Here is a 14,589-nt window from a genome sequence, read left to right on the forward strand (position 1 = left end):
CCTAGGATTGGCAATGTTTTAAATGTAGTTGGCAAAATAAAATTAATGCTCTCTTTCTAATGTTATAAAATAAATACTATTTTTTTCTTATGCCAAAAGGCTATCTACTGTTAAAATAAAGGACAATTCTTTTTACCAGAAGAAAGCTGGCAGACTACCAGAATGTCCAGAGAAGGGTATATTTTTGAAAATCCAAATGCAGAAAATTTTACAACCAATTTCCATTTTAAAATATTTTTACCATTTAAACTGCTCTGGATGTAGGTCTGTCACCCTGGGAATTTGTTCAGCATGGGCGAGATCCCAAATATCAGCATGCACTATGATTTTTCTTTTTTTGTCCTCATTCTGGTAAATAGGGTTGTACTTAGATATTCTGGCTTTACTAGAAGCCACATAATACTATTTCAGTCTGTTTTAGGTGTTCCCTGGTATTAGTCAAGGTTCTCTAGGGAAACAGAACCAAGAGGAGATATCTGTCAATGTGAGAGTTTATGAAAGTGTCTCATGCAACTGTGGGGATGCACAAGTCCAAATTCCACAGGGCAGGCTGCAGGCTGGCAGCTCCAATGAAGTTTTCAATAAATTCCTGGGGAGAGGCCATTTGGCTGAAGTAGAGATGAAAATGCTCTCTTCTGACTGCTAAAGTCATTATTTCTCCTTCAAAGCCTTTAATTGGAAGAAATGTCTCTCATTGCTGAAGACACTCTCCTTAGTTGACTGTAGGTGTAAAATGTCACTGATGCAATCAGTTTACTAATGATTTAAATCCACAAAATGTCCTCGCAGTAATGGTCAGGCCAGTGCTTGCTTGACCAGACAACTGGGCACCATCACCCGGCCAAGCTGACACCAGAATCCAGCCATCACACCTGGGAACATCTAAAAGCCATGAAGCAATGGCTTCTTACTTCCAGGTGCTTTTCCTGCCGTCTCCCCAAACAGGCCAGTTGTCTAGTCGGTGAGCAAAGGAGGTGGCTTTAGAGCACAGGCTTGCCGTCGCCACTCAGGCCATGGACGAGGCTGGGGGCCTGCTCAGCCCCAGGTGGCGTCAGATTTATCTGAGAATGCCACGGACTCATGAAAGTGTCAGTCCCAACCCAGCCCAGTGTGCAGACAGTTCTGGGGACCACCGATGGGTATTCTCTCTGCAGGAATAGAGGGTACACACCCTGCCCTACAGACTGGAGATGAATTACTTACAGGAGGCTTATCTGATGCCAGCACAGGCTAAAGGGAGTATTTTAACAGAGAGCACAGGGAGCAAACTGTCCAGTTTTCCTAGGCAGACCTTAACATTTAGCCTTATTACTGATATAAAATGAATCCTGAGAAAATCAGATTTACATATATTTAAATGAATACATAAAGCCATATCAACACCCCCCCAAAAAAAGATGGAGCAAAAATACCTTTAAAAATTGAAAAAAGCACATTTTTAAAAGTTTAATAAGAAAGTATGGATTAAGAGCATTAAGAAGGGCATAAACTCAAAGGTAACCACCAAAAAAATATATACATGTTTCCCAATACCAAAAGAAATAAAAAGGACAAGGGGAGGTGGAAGCTTCTGGCTGTTGGCAATGGCTGGATAGTGACCCGCCTTCAGGTAATATATTTAAACTCTGCCCACAATATAGAACCAGAAGGCAAAGGAATACCAATGGGGGTGGGGGCAGGGGATGGGGCAGAGGGCTGGACTGGAAACCTGAGAGAAGGAGCCTTCCCAGCCTTGAAGGAAGACTTTACAAAGGGGCCTATGCCCTCTTCTTGGCACTTACCTGGCCGCCCTCATCAAACAGGCCCACGTGGAGAAACCATGCTCGCGAACAGAACCAGGTAGGCATAATCACAGTTGGACCATTCGAGGTGAAAACCTGGAAGCAATGAATGTGGACAGAATTAACAGGAAAGAACAGCTCATCCTCAGGACCCTACAACGTATTTCCCACAAAGCACCATTTAAAGAGTGACAAACATGCATGTCCCTCCTCGGCAACCCCACAGGTTTTAAGGCTGGATCACTGATGCTGTCCAAGGCTAACAGTGCCCAGGCCAAACAGGACCTCAGGGGCCACAGCAGCACCTCCCCCAGGTCCCCATTCCCCGCTAACCCTGTTGACTGCGTCCAGTGAAGACTGCCCTCTGCCCTGAGAGAGGATGAAGCTTTAGGTGGAAACTGGAATAGAAATGCTGATTTTTTTTTAATGAGAAGAATAATCTGAAAAGAACATCAAAGGATACAGGTAACGACCAGATAATCTAGATGAAGTGGATAAATTCCCAGAAACACACAAACGATCAAAATACTCAAAAAGAAACAGAAAATCTGAACAGACCTATAATACAGATATTGAATGAGCAATCAAACAACCTCCCGCAAAGAAAAGCCAAGGACCAGATGACTTTGCGGATAAATTCCATCAAACATTTAAAGGGGAACCAACACCAATCTTCTCAAACTCTCCCCAAAATAACCGGAGGTGAAAATCTTGAGTCTGATGGTCCTTTTATCTACCTTATCGACAGACGAGTAAAGCATATGGAATAAAAGTAAATAATAGAGGGAACAAATGTTAAATTAAATTTAGTAGATTTAAATGCTAGTGATCAATGAAAGGGAGGGGTAAGGGGTATGATGTGTATGAATTTTTTTCTGTTCTCATTTCTTTTTCTAAATTGATGCATATGTTCTAAGAAATGATCATTATGATGAATATGCAAACTATGTGATGATACTGTGAATTACTGATTATATATGTATAACAGAATGATCATAGGTTAGGAATGTTTGCGTTTGTTGTTATATCTTAAAAAAATTAAAAAAATAAATAACAGGAGGTGGGAACAATTCCTAAGCCATTTGTGCCAGTTTGAAAGGATTTAGGCCCTAGAAAAGCCATGCGGTAATCCTAATCCGTCTTGTGGGAGCGATGGTTTCTTCTAATCCCTATTCAGCACGATAGGCTGGAAGTTTGATTAGGTTGTCTTCATAGAGATGTAACTCAATCAACTGTGGGTGTTAAACTTGATTAGATGGAGACGAGTCTCCACCCATTCTACATGGGTCTTGATGAGTTTACTGGAACCCTATAAAAAAGGAAACATTTTGGAGAGAACAGCAGAACCCAGCAGAATGACGAGAGAACCACAGAGTCCACCAGCCAGAGACCTTGGGGACCGAGGAAGAAAAACGCCCCCCAGGGAGCGTCATGAAACAGGAGCCAGAAGAGAAAGCTAGCAGACTGTGCCCTGTGCCCTTCCAGCAGAAAGAGAAACCCTGATGTCATCGGCCTTCTTGAACCAAGGTATCTTTCCCTGGATGTCTTAGATCAGACGTTTCTATAAACTTATGCATTCCAGCAGCTAGCAAACTAGAATATCATTCTAAGAGTTCAGGATCATTACCCTGATTCCAAAACCAGCCAAACACATCACAAGGAAAGAAAACTACAGACCAATCAATAACTTCTATGAATATAGATGCAAAATTTCTCAAAAAAGTACCAATTAAAAAGTCCTGCAACACGCAAAAAAGAATATACATTGTGACTAAATGGGTCTTATCGCAGAATGCAAGGTTGGTTCAACATGAAAGTTATTCAGTGAAATTCCCCATATTAATAGAATAAAGGACAAAACCACCTGATCATTGCAGTAGACACCGAAAAGGCACTTAACAAAATCCAGTACACTTTCATCATAGACACACTCAACCAGCTAGGGATGGAATGGGACTTCCTCAACCCAATAAAGACACCTACAAAATATCCACAGCCAACATCATATTTAATGGAGAAAGACTGAAAGCTTTCCCCTAAGATCAGGAATAAGAAAAGTAAGTTTTCTCTTGCCACTTCTATTCAACATGTACTGGAAGTTCTAGCGGAGGCAATAGGCAAGGAAAAGAAATAAAATGTATCCAGGCTGGAAAGGAAGAAGAAAAATCATCTTTATTTGAAGCTGTCATGATTTTGTAGATAGAAAATCCCAAAGAATCCACATGAGGGACTGGACACACAGTGTACACCAGCCTGGACCAGGTGGACCAGCTGAGACCCCCACACAGAACTGTAAGTCCCCCAAGATGTGGAGGCCGGTGCACCTCCCCCATGGGCATAGCAGGCTGGTTTTCCCAAAGGGGAAGGAAACAGACTTTACTAGCAGCAGGGGCTTAGCTCAACCAAGATCCACTTGTGGAATTAATTAACAAATTCTGATTACTGAAAACAGGTCCCCAGCACAGATAAACCTGGAGTAAGCACTAAAGGAACTAGGAGTTTTTACCCTGGCAGAGAGGGGCCAAGGCTGGTAGAAAAAGAAAAATGAAACAAAAGAAAAAAAAAACAGATACTTTTTGAGTTGGACAGCACAAAATACTGGAATAGGGCTGGACTCCAAGAAAAGGAGGCACATAGAGCCTGGGGATATACAGAGCCATGTACCAACTCAAGCTCTTGATTGACAAACCCAAGAAGCAGGAGCCTGGCTCTGAAAAGGCTTTTTTTTTTTAACCTCTTTAACAGCTCATCAGATAGAACTGCGAGCATTCTGGGGCTCCAGCAGTGCCCCAGCCAAGGGTGGAGTTGAGCTTCTGTGAGAGACAAAGTAACCAGTCAGGCGAAAGGAATTAATTCTCTAAAGGCTGTACCTTCCCCAGGAGAGGGGTGGGGCCCAGCTCAGGTGGATTCCCTCCCCCAAGGAATTCAGACCCCAGGAACTGAAAAAGTGAAGTGATTAAAGCCAGCCTTCAACCTCTCCTCTGTCTCTATTGCGCCCCAGGCAGGGAAAGTCTTCTGAAGTTAAAGGTACTGCATCACCTTATGCTGGCCGGATCTGCAGGCAGACAAATGCCACATACTGGGCAGGATAAGAAAAACAGAGTCCAGAGACTTCACAGGAAAGTCTCTCAACCTGCTGGGTCTCACCCTCAGGGAAAACTGATGCAGGTGACTCTTTCCTCCTGAGAGGAGGCCAGTCTGGTCTGGGAAAATCTGACTAGGGTCTATATAATCTGAGGAGACCCTCCTCAAAGAAAAAAAAAAGGCTCCATTTAGGCAGGGCCAGGAAAAAAAGGGGGGAGGGGTGCTCCATATAGGCAGGGCAAGAAACGGAAAAACAAGAATTGAAAAATTCTGATCAGTTAAGCAGAACCTAGGCTAGAGGTCTAGAATAAATTGAACTGAATGTCAAAGAAAAGATAGAAAACAAATTCATCCAGCAAGAAAATCCTAGGGAAGAGAGTGAGAACCATCTCCAGGATAAATTAGGGAAATCTGATGCTTAGACATGAGCACAAACAATCAGCCATACCAGAAAAACTGAAGATATGGCCCAGTAAAAGGAAAAAACATGGATCATTCTTATGGATGGACCATATGCTGGGTCACAAAGCAAGTGTCATAAATTTTAAAAGACTGAAATCATGCAGAATACTTTCTCGGATCATAATAGACTGAAGGTGAAAATCAACAATAGGCAGAAGGCCAGAAAATCCACAAATATGTGGAGCCTCAAAAAGACACTCTTTTAAAAATTTTTTTATATCATTTTTTTAAATACCAAAAACATCAAACAAATGCAAACATTCCTATTTTGATCATTCCATTTTACATATATAATCAGTAATTCACAATATCATCACATAGTTGATGATCACATATTCATCACATATTCATCATCACAATAATTTCTTGGAACATTTGCATCTATTCAGAAAAAGAAATAAAACGAAAACAGCAAAAAAAATTCATACATACCATACCCCTTGCCCCTCCCTTTCATTGATCACTAGCATTTCAAACTAAACCTATTTTAACACTTGTTCCCCTATTATTTATTTTTATTCCATATGTTCTACTCATCTTCAACAACACACACTTAAACAACCAGTGTGTCAAGGGAGAAATTACAAGAGAAATCAGTAAATACCTCAAGACAAATGAAAATGAAAATACAACATATCAAAATTTATGGAATTCAGCAAAGGCAGCACTGAGGGAATTTTGTTGCCCTCAATGCCTATGTTAACAAAGAAGAGCAAAAACTGAGGAATTAACTATTCACATGGAAGAACTAGAGAAAGAACAGCAAACTAACCACAAAGCAAACAAAAGAAATTACAAAGATTAGACCAGAAATAAATGAAATTGACAATATATATCCAGAAGAGCTGAAAGTAGTGACACAAATAGACACTTGTATACCAGTGTTCATAGCAGTTAATCACAATTGCCAAAAGATGGAAACAATCCAAATGCTCATCAACGGACAAGTGGATTAACAAAATGTGGTATATACACATGATAGAATATTATGTGGCAGTTAAGACAAAATGATGTCCTGATGCACATGACAAGATGGATGAGCCTTGAGGACATAATGTTGAGTGAAATTAGCCAGACACAAAAGGATAGATACTGTATGATTCCATTTTATGGCCAGCATAAAGGTTATAATCAGAGGTTTATAATATAGAATTATAGGAGACTTAGAGATACATGGAAGCTAGAGATGGGTGAATGGTTAGCTAATGAGGTTGAACTCAAATGTAAGGGGATAGATGGGAGTGAAGGTGGTTCTCTAGTGGGTTTATAAGTAATATTACCATATTGAAGGTGAACATGATTGAAAGGGGATGTGTAGACCCGAGTGTCCCACTGAGTAACACCACAAATGTAAGTAAGTTCTTGCATGAACTACTGCAGAGGTATGAATCTTGCACAAAGAGTGTATAAGTAGGGGAATAGAGGGAAGAACTGCTATTGCGTGCTATGGGCTATGTTTAACAGGAAAATATCAACAGTACCAGAGCAACAGCAGGGGTAAATAATGGGGGGTTTGACAAGTGTTAAGGGGAGGTTTGGATTTTTCTGTTTGGTGAGGGTGTGTTTATTGATTATCCTTCTCTTGGGAACAATGAAATTATCTAAAATTGAGAGTGCTGATGGACTGTGGACTTTGGACATTATACATGATGCTTAATGAATGCAGGTGGCTGAAGGATGCACTGACTGAGAAGTAGACTGGGGAATGATGGTGTATAGACATGATTGAATATTCTGCTGCTACAAAAAGGAAGGAAGTTGTGAGGCATGCTATATTGTAAATGAACCTATGGGACATTTAGTGAGGCAAAATAAACCGGAAACTAAAGAGCAATTATTGTAAGGTCCCCTTTAGAAAATGCTTATAAGAAAGCAGGGGCCTAGATTGCAAGATCTTATCGCAGTCATATATAGTCTGGAGTGGTAATTGTTATTTCTGGATTTTGAGGGACTGTTTTATATTTGTATAACCTGGTATTTATGGAGAAGAATAAATCTGATCAGGTCTGGATTAAGGTATTCAGAATTCAGGGGTAAGGAAAACTCTGTATTTTAGAATCTCATCTACAGTCTGAGACCAAAGGAAGAAAGGTGTATTTTGTCCAGAACCTAAGTTTTCTGTAGCACATACTCTAATTCAACCTGTCTGGATGGGTCATTTCAACAACCCAAACAGAGGGAGCCCAGAATAAGAATGGGAGCTCTTAACCCTGTAGAGTTTAACATAATAACTGGATAAATCCCAGAGTATATTAAGTAGATAATAAAAAAGTACTCGCAAAGTCGCTTGAGGGATGGGAGGAAAAACATGGAACTATTAAACTTTACCATCAGGGAATCCCCTGATACTGTGTCAAACTTTAGGGACACCGAAATCAGTAGGCTAAGTCCTTGATCATGAGGCTTGCTCTTGTAAAGCTTATGTATAAGGTGGAAAAGCTTAACCTACCTACAAGTATGCCTGAGAGTTACTTCCAGAGGACCTCTTGTTGCTAAGAAGTGGCCTCTCTCTCCCTCAATTCTGCGAGTGAAATCATTCCCTCCCCATTGTCATGTGGGACATGACATTCAGGGTGAAAGTCTTCCGGGTGGCATGGAAGATGTCTCCCAGGGGTAAGCCTGGTCCTGGTACCGTGAGATCAACAATGCCATTCCCCAAAAGGGGGAAAAGAAGTTTAACAAATAAGGCATCAGTAGCTGAGAGAGTCAAATAGTCCACACATACACAAGCTTCAGTCAGACATTGCTACCTATCAATGCTACCTATCATTGCTACCTATTGGCTTATTTGCCAAACCTCAAACAAAATCATTCCCACTAATCCTAAAGAACACCTAGGGCAATATATAAGATTCTACAAAGTTTCCATGCACTAGGGTAACTTTCCAGAAGTCTACAACTGCCAGATGGGTTCCTATGCCAGACACATCCTGAAATGCAGAGAGGCCAGACTCGCCAGAACATCAACTAGTTCCATCCCCTTATCCCATATTAGCAAAAGCCCCTTCCAACATGAAAAAGTTAGAATGGGCATAGCCCAAATACTCCTAAAGGTTGGGAGAAAGATCAAAGGAGAAGGAGGAGTTATGACAGAGAATATAGAATTTAACAAATGAATATGATTGCTGAATCATTATACTGATATTTCTTTTAGTGCAGTATTTTAAACCAGCTAGAAGCAAAATCCTAAAATTGTAGAACGGTTTCCCATGCCAAACTCTGAAATCTGTTCTACAACTAATTGTTGTGATGTGCTTTGAAATTTATTGCTTTATATATATATATTTCACCAAAAAGAAGAAAAGACATTCTTAGGTTTAGCTATAGCATTTTCATCAGGTATCAGTTCAGGATGGGCAGCTGGTGGTCGAACAGGAAGCCCACAGTCCAGAGGAGACAACTGTTTATTTTGTCTTCTGTATATCAAGATGAATAACCTACTCCCTGCTAATCAGAATGGCAGAAACAAATCTTTGGTGTTTACTAGTATTGGCTGGCATAATCAATATCATACAGAATAAAAAATGATGAAATTAAAAAGAAAGCCAAAGGATAAAATGGTTGAAGTAAGTATTGGCTTTACCATAGTAACACTGAATGTTAATATATTAAACTTCTTGAACAAAAGACACAGATTGGCAAAGTGGATTAAAAAAATATTATCCATCTATATCTACGTGAGACTCACCTTTTAGGATTTAACAAACGAATATGAATAGTGAATCATTAAACTGATATCTCTTTTAGTCTCCAGTATCTTAGAGCAGCTAGAAGTAAAATCATAAAATTGTGGAATTGTAACCCATAACAAACTCTGAAATCTATTCTACAACTAATTGTTGTGCTGTGCTTTCACATTTATTGCCCTTTTGTATATATGTTATCTTTCACAAAAAAGAAAAAAAAAGTTGATTGTGATGATAAAAAAATATTTATTCCTTCTAGCCTCCTATATTCTGGAGCAGCTAGAAGGAAAAATCTGAGATGATCGTATGGTAGCCCATGACAATCTCTGGGATCTGTCCTGTAACTACTTGTTGGAGAGTACTTCGAAAACTACTGCTTTTTTCTTTCTTTGCTTTGTAATATATGTTATATTATACAATAAAAAAAGTTAAAAAAAAAAAAAGACTCACTTTAGACCCAAGGATACAAATAGGCTGAAAGTGAAAGGATGGAAAAAGATATTCTAAGCAAACAATAACCCAAAAAAAAAAAAAAAAAAAGAGCTGGGTAGCTGGACAAAATAGACTTTAAATGGAAAACTGCTATAAGAGAAAAAGAAGGACACTATATATTAATAAAAGGGGTAAATCACACAGAAGTAGCAACCATAAATATTTAGGTACCTAACAAGGGTGTCCCAAAATACATGATGCAAACACTGACAAAACTGAAGAGAGAAATAGATGTCTCTACAATAATAGCTGAAGACTTTAATATACCACTGTCATCCATAAATAGAATGTCTAGATAGAGAATAAACAAGGAAACAGAGATAAAGGGACTACACCTAACAGGCATATACACAACACTGCACCCCAAAACAGCAGGGGATACATTCTTCTCAAGTGCTCATGGATCATTCTCCAGGATAGGCCACATTTTTGTCACAAAACAGGTCTCGATAAATTTTAAAAGACTGAAATTATACAAAGTGCTTTCTTTGATCATAATGGCATGAAACTGGAAATCAGTAACAGTGGAGAAGTGGAAAATTTACAAATATATGGAGGTTAAACAACACGCTCATAAATAATCAGAGGGGCAATGAAAAAACTGCAGGAGAAATCAGCAAATATCTCCAGATGAATAAAAACGAGCACACAACATATCAAAACTTATGGGATGCAGTGAAGGCAGTGCTGAAGGAAAATTTATAGCCCTAAATACCTTAAAAAGAAAGAGAGAGCCTAACTGCAGACCTGGTGAAACTAGAAAAAGAGCAGCAAACTAATCACAAAGAAAGCAGAAGAAAAGAAACAAAGATTACAGCCAAAATAAATGAATTTGAGAAAAAACAGTAGAGAAAATCAACAAAACCAACAGTTAGTTCTTTGAGAAAATCAACAAAATGGACAATCCTTTGGCTAGACTGACGAAAGAAAAAAAAGAGAAGGTGCAAATAAATAAAATCAGAAATGAGAGGGGAACATTACTACTGACCCCACAGAAATACAAAAGCTCTTAAGAGGATACTACGAACAACAGTATACCAACAAACAGACAACGTAGATGGAATGGACAATCTTCTAGAAACACATGAACAACCTACACCAACTCTGAAAGAAATAGAAGACCTCGACAAACCAAACCCAACAAGATTGAGTCAGTCATCAAAAACCTACCAATAAAAACAAAAAGAAAAAAAAAGATCCAACAAAGAAAAGCTCAAGACCAGATGGCTTCACCTACCAGATAGGGAGGTGAATTCTAGCAATTATTCCTAGAAGAATTAATACCAATCCCGCTAAGAATCTTTCAAAAAACTGAACAAGAGGGAACACTAACTCATTCTATGAATTTGAGCTTACCCTAATTCCAAAGCTAGATAAAGATATTACATGAAAACTACAGACCCATCTCCCTAATGAGTAGAGATGCAAAAATACTCAACAAAATACTTGCATATCAAATCTAACAGCTCACTAAAAGAATTAGACACCACAACCAAGTGATTTTTTCATCCCAGATAATGCAAGGGTGGTTCAACACAAGAAAATCAATTAATAAAGCACAGCATATCAACAAATCAAAGGGGATCATGATCATCTCAATTAGCACAGAAAAGGCATCTAGCAAAATACAGAATCCTTTATTGATAAAAATAATTTGAAAGATAGGAATAGAAGGAAACCAACCCACAGCTAACAACATATTCAGTACTGAAAGACTGAAAGTTTTCCCTCTAAAACAAGACAAGGATGTCCACTGTTATTCAACATTGTGACAGAAGTGTCAGCTAAAGGAGTTAGGCAAGAAAAAGAAAGAAAAGGCATCCAAATCAGAAAGGAGGAAGTAAACTTTCACTATTGCAGATAACAGGATCCTATATAGAAAGTCCCAAAAATCTACAGACAGCTATGGAGCAAATAAATGATTTCAGCAAAGTGGGGGGATACAAGAACAAGCAAAAATCAGCTGTGTTTCTATAAAAGAGTAATAAGCAATCTGAGGAAATCAAGGAAAAAATCCATTCACAAAGCAACTAAAGGGACAAATTTAAACAAGGATATAAAGAACCTGTTTCAGGAAACTACAAGACATTTGCTAAAAGAAAGTAAAGACCTATATACATGGAAGAAAATTCTGTGCACATGGATTGGAAGACTAACATTAAGATGTCAATTATACCCAAATTGATTTACAGAATCAATAATCCCTGTCAAAATTCCGATGGCCTACTCTGAAGACATGGAAAAGCCAATTATCAAATTTACTTGGAAGGTCGAGGGACCCCTTGAACAGCCAAAAACATCTTGAAAAAGAAAAATGAACTTGTAGGACTCACACTTCCTGACTGTAAAGCATATCACAAAGCTACAGGGGTCAAAACAGCATGGTACTGGCATAAACATAGACATGTTGAGCAATGGAACCAAATTAAGAGTTCAAAAATAGGCCCACACATATACAGTCAGTTATTTTGACAAGGCTGCCAAGACCACTCAATTGGGACAGAATGGTCTCTTTAACAAATGGTGCTGGGAGAACTGGATATTCATACTCAATAGAATGAAAGAGGATCCCCAGAGCACATCTTATTGAAAATTAACTCAAGATGGGTCAAGGACTGAAATATGAAGAGCCAGGACCATAAAACTCCTAGAAGAAAAATGCAGGGAAGAACCTTCGAGAGCTTGTGGTAGACAAGGCTTCTTAGCCCTCACGTCCAAAGCACAAGCAACAAAAGCAAAAACAAATGGGAACTCCTTAAAACTGAAGACTTCTGTGTTCTGATTTTTGTCAAAAAGGTGAAAAGGCAGCCTACTCAATGGGAGAAAATATTTGGAAAGCACATACCAGATAAAGGTTTAATATCCAGAATATATAAAGAAATCCTACAATAAAAAAAACAATTCAATTTAAAAAATGGTCCAAAGACTTGAACAGACATTTTTCCAAAAAGGATATACAACTCACTAAAAACACAGGAAAAGAGCTCAACATCACTAGCTATTAGGGAAATGCAAATCTAAAGCACCATGAGATATCATTTCACACCGACAGAACGGCCACTATTGAAAAAACAAAATACTACAAGTGTTGGAGAGGATGTGAAGAAACAGGCACACTCATTCACTGCTGGTGGGAATGCAGAATGAAACACGCTGTGGAGGACAGTTCGGCAGTTCCTCAGGATGCTATATATAGAACTGTGATAAGATCTGGCAATTCTGCCACTACATGTACCCCTAGACATTTGACAGGAACACATTTGCTCACTGTGCGGGTTTGAAGCTGTTGTGTCCTTTAATCCTCATTCAATATTTCTGGGTGGAATCTTTTGATCTGTTTCCATGGAGATGTGACCCACCCAATTGTGGGTGATAGCGTTTGATTAGATGGTTTCTGTGGAGATGTGTCTCTACCCGTTCCAGGTGGGGTTGCTTCCTGGAGCCCTTTAAGAGCGAACCATTGGAAAAAGCTTTTGAGCCACCAGAACTGACAGAACCAAAACAGCAGACACAGCCCCGGCAAAGCCACTGAAGAAACCTGGAGAGAAAGCTAGCAGACGTCGCCATGCGCCTTTCCAGCTGAGGGAGAAATCCCAAACATCATCGGCTTTCTTGAACCAAGGGATCTTTCCCCAGATGCTTTAATTTAGACATTTTTATAGGCTTGCCATAATTTGGACATTTTCACAGCCTTAGAACTTAAATTTACAACTTAATAAATTCTCCTTTTTAAAAGCTATTCCATTTCTGGTATATTGCATTCTGGCAGCTTTTACAAACTAAAATAGATTTTGATACCAGAGAAGTGAGGTGCTGTGGTTTGCAAACACCAAACATGTGGGAATGGCTTTTTAAATGAATAAGGGGAAGATTCTGGAAGAGTTGTGAGGCACTTAACAGAGGAGGCCTAGAGTGCTTTGAAGAGACTATTGGTAGAAACATGGACTCTACTAAGGCCTTGGACACAAATGATGCATGTGTTATTGCAAACTGGAAGGAAGGCTATCCCTGTTTTAAAGTGGCACAGAATCTGGTGAAATTGACTGGCTTTGGATGGGAGACAGATTTTAAAAGGCATAACATCAGATATTTAGCAGAAGAGATTTCCAAATTAAATGTGGAAAGTGCAGCCCGCTTTCTCCTTGCAGCTGATAATGAAATGTGACAAGAAAGAGATAAACTGAGGATTGAACTCTTGGATATAAAGAAACCAGAAACTGATGGTCTGGAAAATTCTGGGCCTCCATAAAGGGAGACCCCAGAGAATTGTGCCCCATGTGAGGATTTAACCAAATGTGTAACCAGTTAGCCATTTCAGAAAAAGCCACGATTGGAGATGAAGTTATCTAGGAAGGACTTGTGGAAACTCCTTTTGTCTAATGGGCATGATCCCAGTGTATTGCCTAGCAAACCAACAAGAGTGTTGTGGGATCTGTATAAATGGAACCACTGCCAGTCTGGACTAAAAGGGATAAATTGGAGGAAAAATAACTTCTGAGGTAGAACCATGGAAGCCAATGTCTAAAGTCAAGAAACCTCAGGCCAGGAGAGCAGACTCACTCAAGCACTTGGAGAGGGTGAGTTTGCCCCAAAGGCAGAGGGTGGGCCTTCCACCTCATTGCTCAAAAACAGTTGTGTCCCTGCAGGCATTGGAGAGGGTGGAGCACATTCCTTCAGGATTGGGGAGAGCCTGGCTGCCACCCCATTGTTCTGGAGGGGTTGAGTGTGTGTCCCAGAGATGGCAGAGAGCCCAGGTGTGGCCCAATGCTTGGAGAGGATGTGGCCAAGAAAAAGGTGATTTCCCCAGTGTCCCACAAGGTTGCATTTGGAGAGAGCAACGCAGTTGCACAGGCCCTTGGAAAGGGTGGGATTGCTGCTTTCTAAAGCCTGAGAATAAATGACTCTCAGATTTTGAAATCCAATGGAGTTTGCCCTGAAGCTTTCCAGAATTGTATGGGTCCAGTGACTCCTGTGTTCCTTCCAATTTCTTCCTATGGAAATGGGAATATATATTCTATGACTGTCCCTCCTTGTACATTGTTCTGATTTTTACAGGTCCAGAGTCAGAGGAGCATTATGCCTTA

At 39.6% G+C, this 14,589-nt stretch overlaps 1 protein-coding gene across 1 annotated transcript in view; it reads right to left on the minus strand.

Annotated features, from left to right (window-relative positions):
* Nucleotides 1–14,589, minus strand: part of QTGAL (queuosine-tRNA galactosyltransferase) — a 253,960-nt gene that overhangs the window by 31,692 nt on the left and 207,679 nt on the right. The window contains exon 7 of the mRNA XM_077166314.1: nucleotides 1,782–1,877. Within this exon, the coding sequence (XP_077022429.1) occupies nucleotides 1,782–1,877 (96 nt within the window). The remainder of the gene's footprint in view (nucleotides 1–1,781; nucleotides 1,878–14,589) is intronic.

The sequence above is a fragment of the Tamandua tetradactyla genome, chromosome 6, assembly GCF_023851605.1.
Source record: "Tamandua tetradactyla isolate mTamTet1 chromosome 6, mTamTet1.pri, whole genome shotgun sequence".
Taxonomy (NCBI): Eukaryota; Metazoa; Chordata; class Mammalia; order Pilosa; family Myrmecophagidae; genus Tamandua; species Tamandua tetradactyla.